This window comes from Acanthopagrus latus, chromosome 5, assembly GCF_904848185.1.
Source record: "Acanthopagrus latus isolate v.2019 chromosome 5, fAcaLat1.1, whole genome shotgun sequence".
NCBI lineage: Eukaryota > Metazoa > Chordata > Actinopteri > Spariformes > Sparidae > Acanthopagrus > Acanthopagrus latus.
Genome location: NC_051043.1, coordinates 13,252,344 through 13,278,864, shown reverse-complemented (window position 1 = coordinate 13,278,864; position 26,521 = coordinate 13,252,344). Strand labels below are relative to the sequence as shown.

General features: G+C 43.3%; 1 protein-coding gene across 11 annotated transcripts in view; it reads left to right on the top strand.

Annotated features, from left to right (window-relative positions):
• The first annotated feature begins 224 nt into the window (after window positions 1-224).
• Window positions 225-26,521, top strand: part of fbrsl1 (fibrosin-like 1) — a 284,888-nt gene continuing 258,591 nt past the window's right edge. For 9 of the 11 annotated variants that reach the window (XM_037097553.1, XM_037097549.1, XM_037097548.1 and 6 more), the window contains exon 1: window positions 1,495-1,805. In XM_037097553.1, coding sequence (XP_036953448.1) covers window positions 1,503-1,805 — 303 coding nt within the window. In that variant the 5' untranslated portion in view covers window positions 1,495-1,502. Of the gene's footprint in view, window positions 1,154-1,494; window positions 1,806-26,521 lie in introns of those variants that run through there. The other 2 variants (XM_037097550.1, XM_037097552.1) reach the window with 2 other exon arrangements.

The window sequence follows — 26,521 nt, the reverse complement described above, 5'->3', positions numbered from 1 at the left end:
AGAGAGAGAGAGAGAGAGAGAGAGAGAGAGAGAGTGAGTGACCCCCCCTCCCCTCCACCTCCTCCTCCTCCTCTTCCTCCTCCTTTTATTTACACCAGCCTGCTTCCTATGCTAAATTGCGAGCCAGAGGTGGCGGAAATACGTCAGTTTTCTGTGGGGTTTCTCTGAAGCTTGACTGTGTCTCTTAATTTTCGGATGAAGGGAATGAGAGGAAAGGGGGCGGCGGCGGCGGGGGGGCATTTTAATCACTCCTGTCGCTTTAAGGACACTTATCAAAGCCTTCTTATGCGAATAGAGGGAAAATACCACGAGCCGCTGAGCAACTGAGCAGCAGCCGAAAGAACAGGGGGGGGGAAACGGGACCGGAGTGGATTTTTTTATTTATTTATTTTTTTTATAGGAAACTCAACATTATCTGAACTGGAATGGACCGCTTCATCGCCTCATGGAGTTTGATTACGCACTGGATGGTTGTCTCGTTCGGACGCTTCGGATCATTTAGGAAATATTGCGCATAAGTAGCTCTCGGACTTGGGATCCTTTCTCTTTTCTCTTTTCTTTTTGCCCCCTGAAGCAACGCAGAGAGGAATATGGCTTAAAAAAAAAAAAAAAACTCAACGCGGACGGGATCATTTGCTTCAATCGGTAGCGTATACGTACTTGTTTATTTTATTTTTTATTATTATTATTATTTTTTTTTGGTTTTGTTTGTTTTGGACGGGTAGTATCCCGAGCCTTCGTTTTTTTTTAATACACACATTTATAAATCTATGTGTGTGGATTTGACAGGCTCGGATCATGGATCGGGCTGGTGGAAAACAACAACGGGCAGCGACATGATTCCTCTGCGCCGTCTGCGGCATGCAGCGAGGTTCGGCTGTAGCGTTGCGTGTTATTATTCTGATGCAACAAAAGTTACAAAGCGGCAGCAACGCGTGGATCTCTTAACTGTTCGTCCCGTTTTGCACCTGCTTTGACGGACACCGCGTCGACACAGTGCAGATTCGTGACAAATATTTCCAAAAAAAAAAAAAAAAAAAAAAACGTGCGGATCCGCGGATCTTCCCCCTCTCTCCCTCTCCCTCTCTCTCGCTCTCTCTGCCGCCTGAGTGGGATACTTGAACATTTGCTTATCGTAATGGAGATTGGGGAGGTTCGTACTCAAGGTCATTGAGTGTTAGACGGCTTTATTTGCGTTGTTATTTACACACACACACACACACACACACACACACACACACATACGCGCGCGCACACGCGGCGCTATCTCTCGCGTTATAGCGCAGCCCGACAATCCTCGGTCCAGTGTGTGTGTGTGAGTGTGTATGCGTGTGTGTGTGTGTGTGTATGTGTGTGTTATTTGTTGTTAACGCGGTGCAGCGAGCGTTCAGGCGAAGAGCGCCGACTGTGTGGAGTTATATTTATATTCCTTTTTTTTTCTTTTTTTAATTTTTCTTTTTGTTTTTATTTTTTTTTTACTCTGACACTGCAAAGCTTCCGACATGGATGGGAAATTGAAGCAGGGTCGGAGATGCCGGTCCAAGCGGGATAGGGTGCGGAGGTTGCGGGAGGCAGGAAGCAGAGACGCCCGCAGCCCCGACCCCAACTCCTCGTGCTCCGACAGGGAGGGACACAGTCCGGGGAGGGAAGCCGCCTCTCTGCCCGGTAAAAAGGCGCCGCACCCCGCAGCCGCCGCCAGAGCCCCGCGTCCCCCCCGGCGGAAGAGACGCGAGTCCAGCTCGCAGGAGGAGGATATCATTGATGGATTTGCTATCACCAGTTTCATCAGCCTGGACCGTCTGGAGGTAAGGAGGAGCTGGGTCATTACCTGTTTGTGTTTGTGTGTGTGTATATATGTGTGTGTGTGTGCTGCATTCCTCATCTTGGAGTGGCTCTCAGATTGGGGGTCCCTGATACATCCACCCACCCCAACAGGACTCACCCACTCACCAGCGAAGCGAGGACTTGTCTAATTTGTCTCCAATTTACTTGAGATGATGCCAATTAGACAGCGGATGAAGATGAGTCTTGTAATCATCTGAGAGTGTGGATCAGAGATGCTCAGATGTTCAGGGGCCCCCCTCCCTCCTCAAGGTGTCCCCTGATCAGTCCCTCGTTGACAGCTGTAGAGTTCAATACTGAGTGATGACCGGCACAAGGGGTTCTGGTGCCTGGTTCATGGAGCTGGATCCCTCAGGTGTCTGACAACCACTGCAGGTTTTCGCAGGATCCCCCAAGTTCTGGGCTCTGTGAGTGAGACGTTAATCATTGGCATTACATGGTGGTGCTGAGGCAAAAATAAACAGGTGCCACTGCCGCTGTGTCGCCCGTGTCTCCGGCTCAGATTGTTTTGTATTCCGAGTCGCCGGTGCACTCTTGACATCTTGCTCTTTGATAAACTGCCTATTGCACCGTTCATCTGTCACAGGCTGATACAACATGTGCTGATAACTCCTGTCCTGTCATTACCCGGCGTGGTGTGTCTGATGTCAGTGGAATGATTTCAGGAAAAAAAGAAAAAAGAAAAAAGGAGGTTCTCTCATGACATCCTCTTATCTCCTTTATCTCATTACGTTCCAAATGACAAATAAAACATGGCTCCCTGGGGGACGTCAGGCTGACTGACAAGGCAGGCGGCCCTGTTTTGTTTTTTTTTCTTTCCACGGCTCATTCTGGGAATGGTCCCACTGCTGTAGCTGAAATATAAATCACCAGCTTTAATAAACATAGCTAACATGTTACGTGCCTGGCGAGGTCTGTATATTTTAAGATGATGACCTCATTTGAAAGCCCATGGATCATAACCACGGGCCACCTCATTCCAACGACAACCTCCCATGTAGGCTTAGCAGCGGTATTAATCAGCCCTGATTGACTCTTGCCTCCTACACAGTGCTTAGTCAGTATTATGGTCAGAATGTAGATTGGTGCGGCGAGTGCGTGAATTGCAAACCAGTTGTTCAACCTCGAAACATTTGGAGCCGATCATCTATTCACCACGTCCCATCTGCTGACAGCTTTAACCTGGCTGTGTCATCAGTGGGTACAGTGCCGTTCCGTTTAGCTAGGCTCTACGTGGTGCTTGGAGTGGGTGTGGAAGCAGATGGTAGGACCAAGAGCGCAAGGGTGCCAGCGTGAAGTACGACTGCGTGAACCCCTCACCATGGAGAACTATTGTTATATTGTAATTGATTGTAAAAGATGCATAACAGACGGCGCACACAGCCGGAGAAACTATGACGTTTCTACGGATTTAAACCGTTACACCTCATAAACTTCTATGGTAAGACTGTAGAGCAGGGACGTGAACTCAGGACTCTGTTCTGAAAGGCTTGCACCTTGACTCAACAGAAAATAAATGACTCGGGACGTGACGTGGTCTTGGAAGTTTAAAGACTTGTGACTTCACTGGAGACATGATAAACTGAATGACTTGTCGGCGCTCATTTTGTGTTTTCGGTTTAGTTTGGCCGTCAGTATTTCACTCTTTAAAAGTGGGAGGGAGGGGCTGTTCTTTTCGATTGAGAAGAATTTAAGAAAGATTCATAAAGTTTTTTGTTTGCTCATTCTTATTAAGCAAAAAAAAACAAAACACCAACAACATTTCTTGGCAGAATGTACAAACGATGGTGTAGGGGTGCAGATGAACGTTTTTCATTATGTAGATCACAGCACACACAACTATAAATTCCATTGAGAGAACTTTTAGCTTGACCACATCTGGCACAAAGAAAATGTTAAGTGGCACCTGACAAGCGACCCAAACAGTCACGGCCTGGAGCTCTGTCCCAGGACCCGACTTGCCTTGACTTGCCTTTCCCAATAGAAAGTGACTCTGGACTTGCCTGAGACGTGTAGCGGTTGGACCTGAGTCGCCTGTCTGCCATGCGGGAGGAGGTCCTAGGTTAAACTCTTCTGTTTAGTTCTACGACAGTGCTTCCCGAAGATGAACTTGTAACATTTTATCAAGTGTGCGGAAAATGTGTGCCTGTGCCCCGTTGCTGTTGATTTGTATGAGTGTGGCACGCTGTGATGTCTTCTGTGTGACTGTTTATGCCCTTTGTGCTGCGAGGCTGCCATTTCTGACAGCTGCTGACTGTGAAAGACTTTGAGGGTGTCGCAGTGGCAAAGTGCTTCTTGCTGGCATCTTCTCCCAGCATGCCGGTGTCTCCTCGGCTGTCAACGCAGCGCCCTGCCCCTATCGACTTCTACGAATAATAATCTCACGCGCGCGCCTGTTTTGCTGCCGCTGGAGGTAATATTAGTTCACAAGTTGCTTATTTGTCTCCGCTAGCATCCTGTTTTTTTGTCGCTCCTCCAAAAGCGTTTTCTCCTCTGCTCCTTTATCCTAATAAGAAACGCTCCCCCTTTGTGCTTGAGCGGGAAGTTAAGTAATCATCACATTTCTGTTTTTACACATTCAGAAGCAATAATAGTTGGTCCTCCTCGAGAGCTAAATACATGTTGAACAATCACAGGGAAAAAACAACGTGCGCCCCGTCGGAGCTTAAGTTTCAAGGCAAAGCAAATGAGGCACGATGCAGCGCCATGTGAAATGATACTCACATGGCAGCTACTTGTTGGTAATTGGGCTGATTTGCATGCAAATGGACTGCGCTTATTAAATAATGTTGGTGAATGTGGTACAATTACGCGAGGGGATGTGCACAGATTTTATTTTGTGCTTGATTTTCCGGAATTAAAGAAACAGGTTGACTTTGCGTGTGCTTTATATACTATGACAGAAATGAAAATGTGTTTTCAGTTAATAACCTACTGTGGGTGAAATACGTACCTGCCCACTGGGACCATCTCGCTGTCGGTCGTGACTCATGCTTTCACCTACTTACTGTACGCTCGAGTGGAGCTCATGACCTACGCTACCTGTGCTAATTGCTCATCAATTATGAGGAGGACACAGCAGCGTTTGGCTGGGGAATAGCTCTGACCTATTGCATCATGCTCTGGTAAGCCTCGGCCGAGGGTGTGTGTGGTCCCCCTGACCTCTTCCGCGCGACTGACGGCCCGCATGGTGCTGTTTACGTTGGGCCTTACTGTCTCATTAGCATTCTGCCAGCATCCATATCCCATCCTCCACGGGTTCAGTGAGCCCACATGGCCGACAGGCCAATATTTACTCTATATTGTTTCCTTTAATCTCTATCTAAGCCCCGTGCTGCTCTCCAAAGCACTTCAGGATGAGCATGTTTCATGAAATCCCCGTCACCTTTTGGGTTGCCGTCACCGTCATTTGGATTGTCCTATTTTAGTAACTTGTGCACAGCTGCCACTGTCTGTTCGTAACAGCCCTAGGTTATGTTTTTTTTTGTTTTTTTTTTCTCCCACAGCACTTTGACTCTAAACAGCAGCCGGTCGGTCAGCGTTGTTGGTATTCCAGCTCCAGCGCTGATAGGATCAAGCTCTCCTGATGAAGGCTTAGGCTGTACGGTGGTCTCGCCCGCTCCCGTAACCTCCTTCGCCACAGCCAAAAGCAATTTGTAGCCACGGCCGCGTTTGATTACACCGTGTTTATTTGCTTTGAATCCCCCCCCCCCGCCCGATTTCTCATAGGAAAGCCGCTTACTTACCTGTGCAAATTGACTGTACAAACACAGCCATGCTGTTGTGTCACAGGCACCTTATTGTGATTAGAGAAAAATGTTTGGGGATGATTCAGTGGTGATGCAGGGAGGGTAAGCACAGTCAATCTGCTACTGTGCGCTTTTGTAAGGACAAAAAGAAAACCTAGTGTGTCCAGTTTTGTGGGCTTTCTTATGTCTTTCCAGGAATCAAAATTTAGATCAGTCAGTACTCCTGTGCTGCTCCCTGGATACCAACACTTGAAAAATCTGTGTAAATACTAGAACGCTTAATACTTCTCAAATACTTAAAAGCCGACCTCCTGTGGATGGAAGGCTTTCACCTGGCAACAGCGCTGTAAAACAATTACCCGCTGCGGCTTAAACCCCGCAGAAGTCTCCCTGTGGGTATCGAACAAGTGAGCAGATAATAAAATGACACAATTATCCATCTGTCACAGCATTAATAAGATGTTTGATTTGCTCCATTTGCTCTGTGAGTGACGTCGGAGTGGCAAATCTCTCCCCCCCTGTTAATCCACAATCCTTCTGTTCATCTGCTTTAACATGAATTTACAGATTTGTTTGGGTTTTTCGTTCCGCAGCGTGAGTTTCTAAATTCACATCTAATGGGGATTTAGGTTTAGTTGATTTAGTGATATTACAACAGTGTCGGGGGCAGGAAGCCGAGAAAAGGCCAGGCGTTCGGACTGAAATGGGTTTCATATCTCTGTTAATCCAGTGAAGTTTTTGCCAAACATGCCCGCTCTTTTTTCTTCATGACCCCGCTCTGCACACGTACGCTAATCATCCTCTGCTGTTGGCCGCTGAGCGCGCTCCACCAAAGCAATGTGGGGAAATGACTGTAAGTCCCGTGCCCCAGGGGAGCTTAACAGTAGTTGTTAAGGAAGCTGCGAGTTGCTGCTTCACTTTCTCCACCCATATTTCCCCAGCTGGTGCGTGGATCCTAGCCAGCAAGATTCCAGTTACAAGTATGTGTCCTCCGATTTCATCACGGGGGCCGACGACAGCCTCAAACCGATCACTTGTTCGAAACAATTCTATTTTTTTTTTAATATCCCCTGAAATCACTCTTCACTGTTGCACCTCTGCAGTGCAGGTTCGACCGCATTCATTATCGGGCATCTCATTGTTAGCACTCAGATAGCACCATGTGTGCCTTATTAGCAGTCATTAGTGCAGCTGACACTCAGGAGCAGTCCTCCGTCAAGTGACGACACTTCAAGTCAGAACACTGTTTGCCAAAGACAATTAATAAGCACATTGGCAGCCTTCTTGGGGCTGTTGGGTCATAGAACCACATCTTATTGCACATTACCTGATAATTTAAAAAGAAATGAATGCATTGCTTTACTTATTTACTCCCAGGAGCTACATTACTTTTGTATTGAGAGGTTACAATGCCCCATTCTGTCTTATAGATGCCACATACTGACCCAAATCCTTACAATGATAAGGAGGAGAAAACACAAGCTCTTTTTTAGGCTCTTGTCTGCTTATGATATCATACCACAAAGCCAACAGAAAAGTTGGTTAAAAAAAAAGCCTCAGAGAATCAAAGCAGCACCATGTAGACTATTACTGCCTCAAAATAAGACAGTATGGAAGAGATTGGACTCCCCTAACATCACTCAGGTGCAAGTATTATTTGCCTCAAAAATGACATTGAAAGACTGAGGAAAAGACTTACATAAATGCACATGAAATGTATTAAATGGCCCAAACACACTCAACCAGACTCTCACTCACCAGGCCGTGGTTTTATAGTGGATGAATCCGGCTTCCTTGGCGTGTTTTATCGCTAAAGCAGTGGTTATACCTCTCTCAAATCTTTTGTCAGACATTCTCCTCGAGACAGCCCGGGCTGAAGAGCCTCTCTGTGGTAGCAGTAGATGGCGGATAATAGAGGTACTTATGCAACGCAAGTAATTATATTTGATTAGTAACTCTGTTAGTGGGACTGAATTTAGGAAAAGTAGTTACTGCCTGGATGTAACTCCAGTTCTGTATAAGTATGTGTAAGAACATAGATATAGATATACAGAATGTGTGTGTGTGTGTGTGTGTGTGTGTGTGTGTGTTTGTGTGTGTGTGTGTGTGTGTGTGTGTCTTTGAATTTCATGTCTTTGTGCGTAAGACAATGCCTTTTATTTTCACAGTACAGGTCTGTACTCTATAGCCGTGGTAAAACCTACATGATGGACCAACACAGACTCAGTGCTTCAGTTTACATGAACTGTGTCAGGCTCAAGTGGGTTTGATGTAAAAACACCTGTTGAGTTCTGGTCGGGCTCAGTTACCGCTCTCTCTCATCTGGTTCGGACATAAAATGCAGCCCGAGCCACCCGAGAGTCGTGTTGTCTGCCTCTGAGCTTGCGCTTAAGTTTGTGGTTTTCCTGCGATTGAAAGGTTAGACGTGCACTCTGTCGGTTTACAGATACCATCTTTTCCCCTTCTTTGCATTGCGAGGTGTGTATGATTCTGCCCTGCAAGTGTAGACTATGATTGCAGGTTGGGTAACACGGTGCAAACTGATCCTGACACTTGAAACCACAGCGGGCGTTGCTGTAGTAAGATGTCTTGCCTCCATGGTGAGGCAGCAGATTTGTTGCAGGGGTTGCAGCAATCTTGCTTCGTGTTTTGTCTTTCCCCCGACGGTGATAGTGCTGTGCATCATATGCCGGCGCTGACAAACAACTCCGGCTTTAATTAACAAGGCAGCCCCCCGAGGCTCTGCTGCTCATTGGCTGACGCATCCCACGGAGAGAGCTTTCTTAATGCCAGTGGGACGTCCCCGGGCCCCAGCTCTCTCTAACTGTCACATGCTGTAGGCGACAGCATGGCTGATAAATGCATGGTCACATTCACGAGCCTTCCCTCTCCCTCGCACACACACACACACACACACAAACACAGGACTGAATCTCTACTGTGCATCTGTCCGAGCCATCAACCAGTGACCTAAATATATCCACCAAAGGAAGGTTCTAGTGTGTTGAGGAAGTGTGTTCATGTGGATCTGGAAGCATGACCATCACGTTCTCATCCTCCTCTGAGACTACTAAACTACACTTGTACTCGAGTATTGAGGATCTCCGTGACCCAATAAGAAGCAACCGAAGAAAAAGACGTTTTAGTCTTTTAAAATGTCAGTAAAAAGTGACACATCAGCGTTCCCAGAGACAAAGATAATATCTTTAAATGGTTTGTTTTGTTCCACCAACAGTTCAAGACCCAAGATATTCAGTCTGCTGCCTTAAAAGACTAACAAGCAAATGCTAATATTAGCTGGAACTATTGATTGATTTTTCTTTTTACATTTCTGCTTGAAAAATGACTTAATTAAACATTCTGATGATTATTTTTCAGTCGATTCGAGTAATTTATTAATAAATGTTCTCATCTCTAAGTATATATGGTGTATATGCTAATGTGTAAAGGCACTGTGGGTGGGCGTCACTTGGAACTTTTTAGATGCTAGTGCTGGTTTGACTGGATGTGCAGCGGTACAAGAACACTGCGGTGTTAAAATTCAGCAGAGACACCGCAAGTGAATTGAAAAAGTGTGGAGAAAAAAAAAAAAGAATGTGCATTTGATCCCAGCTTTTAGTAATTGACAGTTTTGGAAGTCAGTGGTGTGGGCACAGACTATTGAAGTTCATAAACCAGCCTGAGAAAGCACCAGGCAGAAACGAGATGCATCTGTAATTTATTAATTTCGGAGGCTTTCAGCCGGCAGCACGGGTCTGATTTCTTCTTTTTTTTTTTTTCTGGGATGGCAGTGGGATAAATGCATGCTGGGCCCTGAAGTGTCCTTTTTGAAGAGCTGTCAGTTGTCTATTCTGAGGTATCACTCCACAGTCTGAATGCAGCCGCACATAAAAACCTCAAAAATAAGAGCCTCTTTGTTTTCGGGGACCGTGGCTGGTGAGGAATTGCTGAAATGTGCAGACAGAACAACATAGCTGACACATATTAAGTGGCGCATAAAAGCACGTGGGTAGCTGGTTGTAGGCATATATATCCATTTCCTGCTTGTCGTCCCGAGCTGTCTTCCATCTTCCTGTCTCAGTGTTTTCATTGCGGTGAATGACAGGATGTAATTACGCTGTGATTAAGATGCTGTCTCTGAGCCAGCGATAGATTAGGAGCCGCACTGTTAGAAGGTTCCCCGGTAATTATCCACTGCTGATTTGTCCCCCCCGCTTTGCCTTTCATAACCCCTCTCCGGTTCCTCGACTGCTTGATTAATGTGTGTTATTAAACAATGTTAACAAAAGACATTTCATTTGAGCAGTTCGAGAAAAAGAAAATTATTTGGAGATAACTTCATAGTTGTCATTCAGCTGAGGTATTTTCCAACCCCGTGATTTTGGTTAATATATAATGGCGTACTTGGCCGCAGGAGCTCTGTATGAATGAGTAGCAGACGAGGGGCTGTGAAGGATTTACAATGATAATAATGGAACCTAAATAGAGAGGGCACTCTCTGAGTGGCTCATTAAGTAATGGCTGTTTTTCCTTTTCAGTTGTGTCCTTCGCTGACAGAGCTGTGAAAGCCTGGCTTGCTTCAACCTTCACATCACTTGAAACCCTTTTCCACATTTTGTTTGCATGAGAGCGCAGGTCATTTTTTCCAGCCTTGCAGACTCATTCAGCACAAAGGTCTGTTGACTGGTCCTACTCAGTTGTCTGACGTGGGGAGGTAATAATCCCGAGCTTAACAATGTATATATGTATATATATGTATATGTGTGTGTATTTATATATATATATATATATATATATATATATATATATATATATATATATATATATATATATATATATATATATATATATATATATATTATATATGTGTATATGTGTATGTATGTATTGGCCTTGACAGCCTTGATAGCCAAATGGTTACCATGCATGCCAAGTGGGCATATTGACTTTGCAATGTCGCCAGTTCGCTTTCAGCCAGTGACCTTTGTTGCATGTCATACTCTCCCCTGTTTTGTGCCTGTTATTGTCTCTGCTGTCTAATAATGGTTAAAAAAAACAAAACAAAACTGAAGGTCAGGACTGGTCTTGTTAGCATATTTCTCATTATTAGATTTTATCGACTGTGTAAACTTTCACTTTGTGGTAATCTAATACCACAACATGTTGCTCAGTTCACGTGTCTTTTTTGTCTTTTTGCACACTTAACCACTGATGTTTTGTTTTGTTTTGGTTTTTTTTTTTGTTTGAATTACCACTGTGTATCTTTGTGACATTAAAAAGGTCAACAAGGACTGGAGGTTAGAGTCTAACGGTCAGCATACAGTGTTGTGTGAACTGGCTGTGCCTGCTGTTTACAGATAGCAGAGTCAAGCGCTGCCCAGCAGCTAAGATAGAAAATAACAGTCGGAATATCTCAATTAAACTCTTAGTACATCACATTTGAGCTCCACTAAATGTCGGCAGTAGAGTTTCTCCCTCTAGCTCCTCCTTAGTCCATACTTAAATTGTGATTACGTCATACATATTTAATAGTATGGTTCAAGTTAAAACAAAAAAAAAAAAAGTAATCCCCCATGAATCAAAAATGTATGAGAAGAACAGTAATTTTGGCTATAAAAGAAAAAAGTGGCCACTGGATTAAATTGAAAGCAAGGCTGAGCAGCACCCTAGCATATGGGTTGATTGTACATTCATGAGATACTGTCACTAAATCAAAACTGCAGTGAGTTGGATTTATCTTTGTAGAAACGGATTCACTTTAAAGTTGACTTAAAATACTTGTGTGTCAGTGATTGGCGCAGTAAGGCCACTGACAAATGAAAAGGGAACACTTTCTCACCCTATTTTTGGCAACAATATGATTTTATAACGTCTTAGAAAATTGTAACTAACTCACCAGATGTACAGAAGGAGTATATTCATGCAGCATTTCCCTAGAAATGTGCTAGCGTGTCTATTTGACCCCATTCCAGCGGTCATAGCTCCAACACGGGGTGCCAGGTTGAATAAGATGCATAAAAAAAACACTCTCAGAACTAAAGAAGATCTGAAAATAGAGAAGTAAGACATTACAGGACTTTTAAAACCCCTACAACCACAACTACAATGTACTATACAAGATCTAAGTTTGGATAATTCAATTTGGGACTTTAATGGTAAGCCTGGAGAGGATTGTGAAGCATGGTAATGCTGGCACAAATTTTTAAGTCATCCAAACACTGCAGATTACAAATCAGCCTCCAGCCCATGTGGTCATGTTTTCAAGGAGGGCCTTGTTTTTAAAGGCATGACTCACACAGACGTGACATTGCGCGGAGTCTTGCTGCATGTTTTCTTAATAGATCGCTGTTGGTGTGAAAGCAATTAGCGTTAACAGTTGTTGACATGCTCTTCTGTTACCGACACTCGCTACCAACACCGGCTCTGAGGGGAATAGTCTTTATAGGCCAAGTGATGCTGACAATAATTGCTCAGCACTCGGCTCTCCAAGTGAAATAAGATACAGTGATATGTTAGTCTGCAATTTATTACAGCTCATTGTTTGTTGGTATGTTGATTGTATTCACGGCACTTAGCCCTTTTCCTTTGTCTGTGCGTTTATGTGTGGGTGCAGGCAAAGCCAAATAAGGCCCTGTTTCAGTTTTTTTTTTTTTTTTTGTGTGTGTGTGTGTGATAGCTTTGGCAGCCATATAACAAACTGTGGCCAAGATAATAGAGCTTAGATAAGAGGGTGGTTATGCAATGTGGAATTTCTCTCTTTCCCACTGCCACTTCTGCTCCATTCACTGTCTGGATGACATTTGCCTGACAACTCTGGGCTGAGCTGCCACACTCAGTTTCCCTCAGCTGAAATGAAGCACCTTGTCGGCCATCCACACTTTGCCCGCGCGCACGAATCTGAGCGGCTTTGTTTGGCAGGCGGAGGAGTTTGTCATCGCTGATTTAGTGATGTCCTTTCACCTACAGCACGCCAGTCTATCATGCTGAGCGCTGGATAACGGCCGGCCATTGTTACCCACCGCTATGATAGGAAACGATATGGGGGCTGTGGCGCAGTTTTCCTGAATCACTGTGAGGTGCTTTTATTAATTAATCATTGTCAGCTATCAGAACAACAATCTACATACAAAATATATTCCTGCTTTGATGTTGGAGGAGGCATTTGGGCTAATTCTCCTATCCTGATTTTTCCATGTTGCTAAACTCTGTGGTTCTATTAAATGAGTATTTTCATTGAATATCTCACACGTTATAAACTTTATTGACAAAACATCTTCTGTGTCAAAATGCATTACCAGATAAAATTATATAAAAAACAATTTAATACATATTTGGCATGAATAGTAAAGGATCAATTCTGATTTCTTCAAGTGTATGTTACCACAATACTCATATAATAACCACAGAGGGCCGACGCTGCAAGAAGTCGGAACTGGAAGCCGCAGAAAAAAATGCCTCGTATGCCTCGTATGCCACATATGTCCTCGTAAAGACATTTCTTTCTCAGATAAAAACCACCAACATTAACATAATGGAGTGAGTGGGGAGAAAGAGGTGAAAGTCTTTTCATTTTTCCCCATAGAGAATATTAAGTGACTCACAGCAGGAGCACTTCGATGACATGGATGGGTGTGAGACACTGATTCTCTGATAAAGATAACTGAGGTACAAGCTTTTGTGCATTAAATACATAAGCAGATAAGTTAACTCCCACAGTGCATTTTGGGAAGAAATATCCAATCATCAAGCTTTAAATTGCATTAAGTGCTACTGTTAAAGCAGGTGAAAGCTAGCTGCTACGCCCGCGAGATAACTGATAATTTGATCTGCCGCTTGGTTTCTGGGTCAGTTTTGAATGAATTCAGGTTGTGGGTGGTGGAACGATTAATTGTTTTTTCGCCACCGTTCAGATTCTGACACAAGACTCATTGGTATTGTAGTGTTCGGAGTCATCTGCCATAACAAAATGACAGGCTAAACATGATTACTCAGAATTGAAGTGAAAAAAAAACAAAACAGTAATGGTGGTTTAACATAAACTCATATAATAGTAACAATTTCTGAGAGCAGCAAAACAACTCTACAACTCTATTTGCCACTGACCAATGCATTTGTCTGACTCTTTGAAATACATACTAGTCCAGAAGGAGAAGGATTCCCCCCCACATCTCTTTCTATGAACACATCATTTAAGGGCTTATACATAGAGAAGGTACTGCTGGGCAATCTGACCTCAGATTAATATGTCAGTGTTTTGAGGGTATCTTATGATACACCATACAAATTATGATATTATTATGTAATGACATCACTTTGCTTTAAATCCTGGAGAAGACACAATTTACAATAAAATAACAATCTAAGACGATATATTGTATCAGACTGTATCATGGCAATTATATGATAATGATACATCGCCCAACCCTCAGGAAAGTAATTATTATAGAAACCATCATACTGTACACTGTATGAAGTTAAAGTAAGTTTATCGCTCTCACTATTATTGTTATAGCACAATTGGAAGTAGAAGCGGCCGCAGCAATGGTTTCACCCTGGGTTTCAGTGGAGAATGTCTTGTGGTCGACATGCTGTTTTAGAGTCTCTGCCTGCCAAAGTTGAATTAAAGTGTAAATACTAAACCCTTCTGGATTCTTATTATGTGTTTCCTCATCCTGGTAAATGTCACATTTTTACCTCACATGAATGTAGCACAATTGGAACAGTCTTGGAATCCAGGTCCCCCCCTATTGGTCAAACCTTTGTTCAGTGACTCAGACACTTGTCACATTAGCAAGCCTTATGAATTACTGTGCGAGTCAGTGTTCTGGCTTTGCGCTTAGCAGAGTAATGCGAGAGAGAATGTGTTTGAGACATAATGGGATATATTAAAAAAAGCATATGTAACACTGCCAATGCAGTAAAACCTGCAAGGGCAAGACAAGCTCCGTCACCCACGGCGAGATCTGGCAAAGGAAAGCACTGTCAGAGTTTGTCTCCTGTACTCTCCGTCCCTGTTGATCTCCTCGCTTTCTTCTTTCCTTACGCACCGCACAGATGGGTGCGTACGTCCGCCGATGACTTCTACCTTTTTCTTTTCTCCTTTCCGTCTGCAGGTTGTTTACCCGTGGATCAAAGGCAGTAAAATGCATCTACTCTCCTCTTGCAAACAGGCCACACAGCTCATTTCAGAGAGGCCACTTTGTCAGCGCGTCTGAATTGAGGACAAGCACCTTAGGGCCAGGAGGGCTTTACCCACGGGCGCGGAATGAGATCAAAATTACACACAAACACGCGCGCTCGCACTCTCGGAGCGCAAGGCCAGTTGTTGAGTCAATAAAGAAAACAGGCAGCGTATGAGCGTGCAAGAACATAAACAGAACTCTGCCAAGCTACTGTTTGCATTCCACATCTCTTGGACTCGTAGCATACCAGCTACTCTTGCGGTGTGTAGTTCAAATACCAAGCTATTCATAGCTACACTGATATTATTATTTGTCATGATGCACATGTTTGTTTTACAATGGGAAACCTTTACACCAAAAGAAAACTTTAGGCACTAGTTCATCCAGTATTTTGAAAGGTATTAAGGAAACGTTCAACCTCAAAAGTGGTCACGGCATTCATTTCCTTGTATGAAGAATGATACCAGCACTACATCATGTGTGGATGCATCACCACACAGAGGTACTCTATGTGCTTGAAATAAAGAGATGAGTTTGATTTAATTTGAAGAATTTCTATGGAATCCCTAAGAAGGCCAATTTGGAAACCGGTTTATAACCTTTTTCATCAGAATTTAACATCAGTTTCACTGCTTTTTGCTTGTTAGGTGGCACGTTGGTTCATGCTTTATTACAGCGTTAGTCTCAGTTTGACTGATCCCAGTTGAGAAACCATCCCTCCTTTCATCGTACAGAGGGCTTGCGGTGGTTACAGACCACGGTACAGTAGATGTAACTCTCGCGAAAGCATGAACATGTGTCGTACTGCAAGAATCTTTAATTAACCTTTGTGGTAAAATGTGTGGTATTCCCTTCGAACAACTCTGTATAGACCCTGGCACGCTTAGCTTTCACTGTACAGTATGTAGTGAAAGAGCACGTGATGCTACTGTCTGCAGCAGGTTTGTAATACAGCGAATGTTCACTCGTATTATGCTGGTGCTGTGTTATCATGAGCACCACTAGAAATATTATATACAACATACAAACGAGGACATTTTGTCTTACCAATGTGGGTCTTAAGGGGGCTTTAGAACTGATTTGAAAAGTATGATACCACTCAACAAGATTGAACCCTGCATCACTCTGATGATTACATTTAATATTTCCACTCCTCTGAGGTCACAGCAGGTAGGCAGTGCAAGCCGCGTCGCCTGTCTGTAGCTACACAGGATGCTGCGCATCCGCGGCTTCCCCCCAACACGGAGTCAAATGAGATCCCAACAATTCACAGGCACTTTGTTATCAGCCGTTAATGGGACGCTTTGTGGGAATGAATACCTCCCCTCTCTTCCAGTCGGCCTTCCCCAAGGCTCGCTATCAGTTCTCCAAATGTGCCACCGGTGTGAAGTGAGCATGGGGGGTTGTATTCCAGCTTCCTGCTTAATTGCTTCCTGGCAGCAGCAGTAAGCTTGTTCTCAGTACATAAATCCTCCTATTTTCATTTATCTGCTCCAGGTGTAGATGAAACAATTCCCCCACTGGATAATCATATTTCCCCTTCCCGCTTGCCAAGACGCTGAGAGGGAGATGGAGGCACCCGGCCCCTCCCCCTCATACCCACTGCACACACTGGTGTCTGTGTGCGTGTGTGTGAATCGCTCTCCTTGGCGTTTCAATTTGCACAATAATACAAGAGGTGGGAAACGGTTACAGACAGTGACAGGCTACACCAAAGGGGGTGGTGGGTGCCAGTGTGTGTGTGTGTGTGTGTGATGGCTAGTGCCATCCGGAACAGAGCACCCAGTTAATTTGCCAGTCATACATTTAATTAGTAAGTCAGTCAATCAGTCAATCAATCAATCAATCAATCAGTGTGTACACAGAAAGCTTGCATACTCAGTCTTCCAGCTAGTCAGTTAGTGATATCAAGCAGCGTCATCACATGCTCTCTAAAAAGGTGAATGACAGAAAGGGAAAGAATGAAGGATTTAATTCCAAAAATGTTATCTCACATCCAAACTGTGATCGACTTTATGAAAAATGCAGGTCCACACATTTAGTTTTGTGCAACTTGCTTTCATAGTCAAACCTGTTGACGTGATCCTGGAGAAAGCGTTTTTTCTCCCAACATGAAAGTCGTGATTTGTGTGTTGCCCCTGCCTCCCCCTATCATTCTCTCCTCTCCCGCTCACTGATACGGCATAAAGCCGTGTTTTATGACTGGCAGAACAAGCCTGTATTTTCTCGTAGCTGCCAGTCACTTTGGTAGCCTGTGGCATTGCCTTTATCAGTTCTGAAGCCTATAAATGTAACTGAGGGTCACATACCTCTGGAGGCCTCTCCGAGCCTCTATAGCTGCAGGCAGGAATGTTAAAACCACCGGCAGGCTCGATTTGTGCCTCTGCTGTCGTGAATTGAGATCTACTGCTGCGGATCCATGTGAAGGTACAGCTTGTTTCATGCAGTGCTTGATGTGTGATAGAATGAATCCCCATGCAGTGCTCTTGAACATATTGTTGTACCATCGTCTTGTTTTATGGCTTAAAGATTAGCAAGACTGTATTAATCTGTTGACCTTTCAGAGAGAACGTTAATCATTTTCCCCCCCAGATCGTTGACAGCAGGATCAAAGAGCAAGCCAACACCTACAAAGCTGCGAGGGATTCAGAGTTCCTCCTGAAGAGCACTTTAGCGGGCGCGCGACCCACTTGACATTGTGACACCCTCAGGACCGTCATTAATGAATCCACTCTTACTTATTGGCCTTGTAACCAGATCCGTGACAGGAATCTCCTGCAGACAAAAGAGGCAAAAGTGAGCTAATGTGTGTTTTTGGGCCAGCCAGTGAAAAAAAAAAAAAATAAAATAAAAAAACAGCAGGCATTGTTTGGAGAGGAAGGCACAATGGTGTTTCTGTTCAAAAGGCAGCACAAGTGAAAGCTTGTCAGAGCGAAGGAAAGTGAGGGTGAGGAGACAGAGGGGGAGAGAAAAGCACGTGCTCACAAAGGCAACCTGTTAGAGTGCTGGCTCTGGTTATTTAACCTGCGAGGCACTGCTGTCAAGCTCACAGCGTGGAGCTTGGGCTGTTTTCGACACTATTTTATGTCTTCTTGTTTTGCTCAACCTATTCTTCTTATTCTTGCTCTTTAAATCTACGTCGTAATTAATGTCCTCGAAGTGGACTTGTGTTGACCTCTTACTGGAAACCATGCCTGTTAATCTACTCAGTTCACCCGCTGGCTGTGGAAAGCCCATAATCTAATAAAGTCCCGATGTGGCATTTTACCAGATTCAACACATCTATGCGTTGAGCATACATACCTCTTGTCTCTCCGTCCACTGTGCAAAATTCAGATGGCTAGATGTACTGAAGATGTGTAGAGCCCCTGACTGTTGTTACAGCTCACATAACAAATGGGCTGTGCACTTGTTTTAAAGTTGGAACATGAATAGTCATAAGTCCAAGAAAATGTTTTGACCTGGATACACGTCCTCCTGCAGTGCCCTCAGTGCAAACCTTCACCCAGCTCTGTGACTCGTCAGCCATTGCATGCGTCAGCAGATTAACCTTGTTATGTCCAAACATGATACTGATGTTTGCTGCATGATTATATTACTTTTAGCATTGTTGGGAAGGAGACCCAGCCACTGTTACTGTCACCACTGCTCCTGCTTGGCTCAGCTGCTTCTCCATCTGTTTTTTTTTTTTGTTTTTTTCCGTCCAGCCTCAGGCAGCAGCCAGGCACAACTTTGTTAATACTGGGCTATCATTTATCTCTTTATAACATGGTTGTTTACTGTCCCAAAGTCACATTACAATTGTCACATTAAACTGCAGTTCATTGTACTCACCCATTTCTTCAGAAGCCTATGGGTGCTGCCATGACATGATAACTATTTGATAACTATTTGGTAACTACCTGATAACAATTTCTGCCAGTGGTCTTCTGTTTCCGGTTGCCTTGCAACTGCATGACTGACCACCGCCGCCAAGCTAACCCAAAACAACTGGCGTTATGTCATAAACGCTAAATTGTTTTTTAAATTGAGCTCAGGTACAGCATGTGCCGTTGTTGGTCACCACAGCAATTCATGAAAATTGAAGGTTTTCATGAATTGCTGCGTGCCCTGCGCCCTGCACGCCATCCGAGGAAGGAGGAACAGAGAGAGACTAAAATATCCCCCGAAGAGAGTTCATGTTTGCTCCTACCACTTCGTTGATAAAAAGCCCACTGAACTGCAGCCTGCATGACTACGTGACTTACCTAACCCGGCAATGCAGGAGCAGCCGCCTGTCTCCGCGACTCGCTCCTTCCTTCAGCATCATGCACGCTGTATGTTTAGCTTGCTTGACGCTGTGAATGGGCTCCACTGCTGCCTTCAGAAATATAAACTCGCTGTGTTTCTTCAACAGTACTTTCCCTACTGTGCAGGTAGTTGTATGCTTTTGCTGTGCGTTTGTAATCCTTCGCCGTCAACACTTTCAGAAAATACAAGATGATCAACTATGTTGACGTTTGCATAGAGATATTTTTCCATACTCATACTCACCCAAATCTCTTTTTTCCCAGAGGCATCCCCGGGTAGAATCTGTTCATCCTAAACATTTTTTCTATTGTGCTATAAGCTACTTTACCCTCAAACCCTGGCTTGTAACTCAGTAGATACCGTAGTACACCAGATGTAATGGACTGAGTTGTCTCAGTAGTTGACATTCAAGTTGGCCTGTTCTCAATGATGAAGTGTGACCTCTTGATGCGTTGGTGGAGATATTGATTAGTCCTGCTGCGCTGTAGTGACAGATGCATGTTTCTTGCTGCTGCACATCTTTTTGTGACCTTACATTTCAAAATGTCCAAATTGCACGAATGCAGTTCCGTTGTGGGATATGAGTTGTATAGCTAAATGTTGTTAATACATTACTTCTGCTCCCCTGTTGTATAATAGAGGGCACATATCAGCAGGGGTAGCTGATTGCAAGTAAGTGAAACAAGATAAAGAACTTGCAGCGCCCTGTCTCTGGAGGAATTGAGAGTTTGAAAGCTCTTATACCAAACGCACTCTTCAAACTTGGCTTTGTTCTCAGTAAACAGTATACTTTACCTGACAGGTGGTTATTAACTGGATTGGTAACACTAGCTAGATGACCGACGAGGAGTCATATTCCCTCTGGTTTCTTCCCTTGAAAAATATGTCTGAGGAAGTTTTTCAACTCGTAAAAATGTAAAAACTGACATTAACCAACTTAATGATTAATTCCCCCCCGCCCACATGTTTTGATCATCATAGCATCTCTAAATACTTACCTCTCAGTGAACAAGTGCTCTGTGCATGAAATGACAGACTCCCCAGCCTTAAATATTTTATCTTTTGCTATGGTATAATGTGTCACAGACCGGCAGGGTTGAAAAACCTGGCATCACAGGAAATAATGTCTGCTTTTACATGTATCGGTCTCAATCAGAGCTGCATCATTCAGGTTCAGGTCCAGTTGGTATGTGAAACACAAACAGTTTACTGATTCATCGGTCAGGAATTTAGCATAGCATCACAGCATTCTTTTTTTTTTTTTTTTCTGGAAGCTACGAGGACATCCTGAGTCAAGCAGTTGAGCAGTTGCGGTAGTCAGTGTAATTATTTTCAGTGGATTAATTGTTAGAATGATTGAAACCTGGACAGGAACCAGCCAAGGCTGTATGGACTTACTAACCCTGCAGTGGAAATGCCTGGTTTCTTTACACGTTGTGTTTGTGGTGGGTCTGAGAGGCAGCCTGTCAAAGTTAATCAGCCTACAACGACCAGCTAAAAACAGACATCCTGACTGTAGTGTGGTTCACACAGAGCGAGAGACACACACGCGCAAAGGCAAGCCAGGCGAACATGCAGCCTTTCAAGTACATGTTAATGCGCATGTACTGCATGCATAAAAGATTTTTAAAAAAAAGAAGAGGCAAATTTTTCTTCCGCCAGCATGTCATTAATGGAGGCACAGTTAATGGTGACTCTGACTGAACCTGCATAGATATAATGCAGTGCTACAGTCTTTGAGCTAAAGCTTCAATGGGATTGGATGCCTGAAGACATTTATTCAAACAAGATGAACTGTGGATCCCTCCTTGCTTCCCTCCAGTTCCTCCCTCTAATGCATTGTTGCAGGAAGAGGGGATAAAAAGAGAAGGAAAAATCTTTTCCTCACTGGCTCTGATTACCTACACTACCTACCAGGATATGGTGTATTTGATTCTAGTGCAAACTAGAATACAGCTTTCATGTAAGTCTGGTTGGTGAAATGAGGGACATTTCAATGGATGAATCACTGTATCTGCTTTAGCAAAGTCAAGCTTTGTTGAAAATTTGGTCTATTGCTAACATTTCCACCGGCATAATGTTGACGTTGGATATTGATGCACCACTGAGACAAAAGTAAACCTTATTCTGCTGTTATACCCAGTCCACCGCTTCAGTCTGGACTGAAATATCTTAACAACTGTTGGATGGATTGCCATGAAAGTTATGAATGACGTTAATGGCTCCCAGGGGATGAAACTTTGCAACTTCGTTTTATGTGCAGCATTTTGAGCTAATTAGATCATTATGGCATGCTAACACATGAAAGTAAGATGGTGAATATGGTAAACATTAGACTGTTTGCGTATTCTGCATTCTGACAGTGATACCATGATAGTGTCAGTGTTTCCCTGAAACCACCGCTGTGCCTAAGTACATCCTCACAGAGCTGCTGAAAGGTAACAGCACCCCCAGATTAATCCATTTCCTGTCCTATTTGTCAGCTGTGTTAACGTGATTAATAAAATCAATGCGATTATACGTAATGTGCCACAAATAGTCCTCTTCAAGTTGCTCAGGATTCCCACATGAACTACATGTCTGAAATGCTAAAGGAGAATGAGCCGAGGCATGTACACATATGCAGCGCAGTGGCGTCATTAATCACTCATTCACCTGGCACTGGCGAAGCAGCACACTTTAAATGGTTTTAAATCAGTTGTGGCCTCAGAGCAGGCAGCCAAATAATGGTGCCCATAATCTCCAATCCAAAGACTGCAGTAAATGGGGTGTATGGCAAGTGTGCTGATAGTTCCTCCACGTGTATATACATATCACAGTGAAATGGCGAACCGTAAATAACTCTACCTACTGTGTTTGTGTATGTGTATCTGTATTTGTTTCTGTATGTAATGGAGCCTTTCCATCAGCCTCAGCTCCGGAGAAACAACCAGCCTGCAATATATGAAATGTCTCCTTGTGTTGTTGTTAATCAGCCACTAATTGGTATGCAGGCCAAGCAGGGGGAACGCTGGCATCAGCCCACGCTCGTAGGGACATAACAGAGAATTACACCCGTATCGAAATACCAGCAGAAGAGATATGGTGAGCCAATGTAATATGCAGATGTAGAGCCAGTAATAATGAAAACAATAATGAGAAGCTTCGAAATAATAGCTAGGAGTCACTCTGTGGACAATCAGACCTCTGTCAAGGCTGGATGATTATAGTGTTTGTTTATTATTTGTCACCAAAGATCATTTTGAGCTGAGGGCAGTCTCCAGCAGATTTCACCAAACTCCAATGTTGTTATTGCGAAAAAGTCCTACAGTCTCCATTCAGATGTCTTGCAGCTGATAACAGATATTTTGAGTAGACCTACATTTTGGTAATTCTGCTCACAGCTGGTTCAAATCATCCCCAGATGCTTGATAAAAGTGTCCCACAAGGATAAACTTTATCCTCCTTGCTGGTAACTGCTATGTATTTATTTCCAACTGAGCATTACTTACATTAATATGCTGATGATACCAACTATTGGCTGCTGCGAACTTTACACTCACTAGAAAACATACTGCTTTTCAGGACCTTTAGCCCTCATTTATTCAAAGCCAGTTCTTCCCACTAAAAAGACAAAACATGTGTTTCACAAAAACACAGCGCGTTGAGCTACTGACTCTGACCTCGTGTTGAAAACGTTGCCCAAGAACAGCAAATTACATTGGGATTTTGAACCTGAAAAGCACTTGTTTCTTTTTTATCTTCGACAAAACTATTGTTGATGCTGCTGTCTCTACTCATAAACCGTTAGAAGTTATTTCAGTGGATTCACTGGTCAATTTGTTTAATTTATAGCTTTCTAGGATTCTGAGCATCCTTAGTTGTGCTGAAAGTGAGCAGCCAGGACACTGCTTCACAGAAAAGGTTAGCTTTAAAAAGCCTGCCTACTTTTTAAGTGTGGTAATACGAAGCCTTGCATAATAGAGCTTGATCACAGTTAGGCACCCCACAAAACGAGCCGTCCTCTGGGTGTGAGGGAAATCTACGTTTTTATTGTGAGTGTGCGGTCATTAGTTTTTGGCTTGTCTTGGGGGGGAATTGTATGCTGATGATGTTATTAGACTAATGGTCATAAAATTAATTGGGTATCATCCTGTGGGTACCACAAAATATACACACCAAATTACACAGCAATCTGGTCAGTAGATGTAAAGACATCGCTCTCTTGACTAAACTGTTTGCCTGATGGATGTTGCCCTCGGGAAGCCCCCATCGCCAGCAAGGGGGAAGGAAATCTCAGCAGTGTCATTTACCTGCAATTGATTTGGTCAGCTGTGTTTGATTGCATCATTACTGTGTTATTGGTCACTACTTTTTGTCAATGGGAAACCCTTCATCTGAATGGAATCTCTATTGATCCCAGATATATTATGTCATGATACACTCAGGGAGGTTATCTGTTTCCATTCCGCGAGCCAACATCTAAACGCTGCTTCGAAGAGATAAAGACACCAAACAGTTTTCTGATTTGGTATGTAAACCGGCACAGTTAGAGATAGCAAATAATGTCAGTTATGTAAAGCTTCAATTCAGCAAGATAACTACACATATGCGTGTGTGGAATTTCAGTGGAGCCCCTCACAATCGCAACAATAACAATTTGTGTAATGCTTTTTTTTCTCTATTTTTTTTTTTCCAGAACTGTCACATAGTGATTTACACAGGATGAAATGATAAAAATAAAAGTCCATTACATTAGATGAAACTTTAATGATTCTTGTGGGGGGAAATTGGGTCATCACAGCCGTAGAGAACAGGATACAGATGAGAACAAGACAAATATGGAGCACTCATGATGTGAGTTGTAAAATAACATATCATCCATGTTGAGATCAACACCACATTAAAAAGTCAATGAACAACATCATCAGACAATAAAAAAAAACAGCTGCAAAAAATGATTTAAAACATTTGTAGTTAAAAAAAAGCCTGTTTGTGTGTCAAACATTGGCTCTTGAATCTACTGAGACAAACCCTTGTAGTTGTTTCAGGGTTTCTGTAGGCCTGTAGCTGCTGGATGTTATATGACGGGGAGGCCATGTTGCTTTATGCTGTTACTGTGATCGTCTCTTCAGATATACAGGAGACGAAGAGCACCGCAGATAGCACGGAACAGCCCCGTGTAAATCTTTATTATCCCTGAAGGGCAATTTGCTTCACACCAGCTCGAAATGAACACACAGCAGAGATGTAACAGGTACGCCACACCTCAACACACAGACTCCAGGAGTCGGCATGCATTGCAATAAATGTGTGGAGAGCAGTCACAGTCAGTATCTGCTGGTGAGAGCTGTGGGAATATAACATGATTGTGGGATGGTGGTGCAATTAAACACCATGTCCATACGCGCTCATGCTGAGCTAGTGATCCCAACGGATGTTGGAGACTTTGTTACAGCGCTGGGTAAAGATTTGACTGTGAAAGGAAGATTCTAGTATGTATAAACCTTGCCATACTTGTGTGTGTGTTTTCATGGGAGTTTGGATCTTTCAGATCAATTTTTGCGAGCGCCTATGGTTTGCATGTTTGTTGCGGTGCATCCAACATCTGGGATTCGCACAGGTCTTTGTCTTGACTTGCTCTCAACCCCGCAAGGTCCTGGTCTTGTCTCTGTCTCGCTACACTCGTGGCCTTTTCTACAGCACTGCTTGACAATGCTATATATCTGCTGTATTGGCTTGGGTGCTTCTAGATGTGTTTTGCATCATTTTATACTCATGTCCAACTGAAGTTTTTTTGGAATGTTTTGAGCTTTAAATCATAAGGACAGTGGGTCTCAATTTTCTCATTGTGCCGCCAATATGTTGTAATGTTAAGTCGACAGAAGGCAGCTCATTTACAGTCTGTTTAGTCTGCTGTCACTGGATCATCACAGCACGCCGAGTATTTACTTCAACGCTGCTTTGTAACAGTGGTGGTCCTGGCCTTTGGTTCCATGTTCAGTTATGGCTTTAATGCACGTTTTCATTTGGATATCATCATGATCATTTGTGTCACTTCAGTATTTCACCTCTTTGGTGCTTGTGAGTCGAGGCTGTATGAACTTGAATGCTGTTTGGTTTTTTTTTGTTTTTTTCGATAGTGTCGCTTTTGTTTCCCACGGTCCGGAGCACTGTCGGCTGTGAGCTATGCTATTTTGGAAGGAAGAGCTCATCTGGCTGGGGATCGGTTTCCAGACTCATGCTGTTAATGTGGGTTTGCGGCTTCAGCGGTTGAACTGGTGACTGGCTTGTGTCTGTCTGTCTGTTTGACTGACAGCACTTTGCAGGTTTTTAATGATCTGATGATGATGTAATATCTGCACAGCAATTATTTTTAATTGGCGTGCTTTGTTACATCGATGCCTTTTTAATCACCTAGGCTAAAACCAACAAAAATGTCAGGAAATACCTAATATATAACTTAATATATAATACATTTAAACAGATACAAATCTAAAATATGGTAGATTGTGTTGTCTCAAATCTGTCGAGCTCCTGCACAGTAGGCTGCAGCCAGATATCGCTATACATGACGTCCTTTTTGTAGAATGAGTTTGTAATGTGACCACATTCAATAAGGCACTTTTCAAGTAAGTGCTGAGGTTTTGGCCTTTTGGCCTTCCTTCACAGGATCTGCCTTTGGCTGTGAATTCAAAATCTTTTGCATCATCTGTGATTGTGCTCGATAAGTAACAGATGATATTCTGATATTTTGCTGCTGTGCACATCAAGCCTGTTTTCTTGTCCTCATCTGCATGTTACGTGTTAATAGCAGACTTGTGAGGTTGATCCTATCATCATCAACATCATCATTTCAGTAGTCAGGAAATGTGAACTTTTGCGGGACTCAGAAACTAGTACTTTTACTTGGTGCCTAATTAAATGTGACTTTAGGACTGAGAATCTGTAAGGGATCGGTATTTGGCATCCATGAGTGTTCACATTGCCTGTCTATTTCTTACTCTATTGTTATATGTGATTGCCTCAAAAATACAACCTCAAAGCAACATTAAGTAGGAGGTAAACACATGTGTTGCATATGCCACTGACGTTCTTGAACAGCTGCTCGTATTAAGACACTAAACATTTGAAAATATCTCTTGTTAAATGACAATGATATCTTTGGGTATCATTATGATATAGCTCTGGTATTGTATTGGCATTAGCACATACTGTAAAATTAAAACACCCAGCTCTGTTTTTGAAACTAATATTAATCTGCTTAAAATAGATGAAGCCATCTGCAAAGATTCATTGGATTTCACCCCAGGATGTTATCCCTCTGTGGATGGATCAGTGTCTCCACTGGGTACCATGAAACCCTTTTTGGTGGATATCACAGGTGAAAAATCCAACAGTAGCAGTTGTCTTCTCTTTGCATGTGTGTGCTCATCAGGTTTATTACACAAACCTCAGTGAAATGATTAGAGCTTCCTG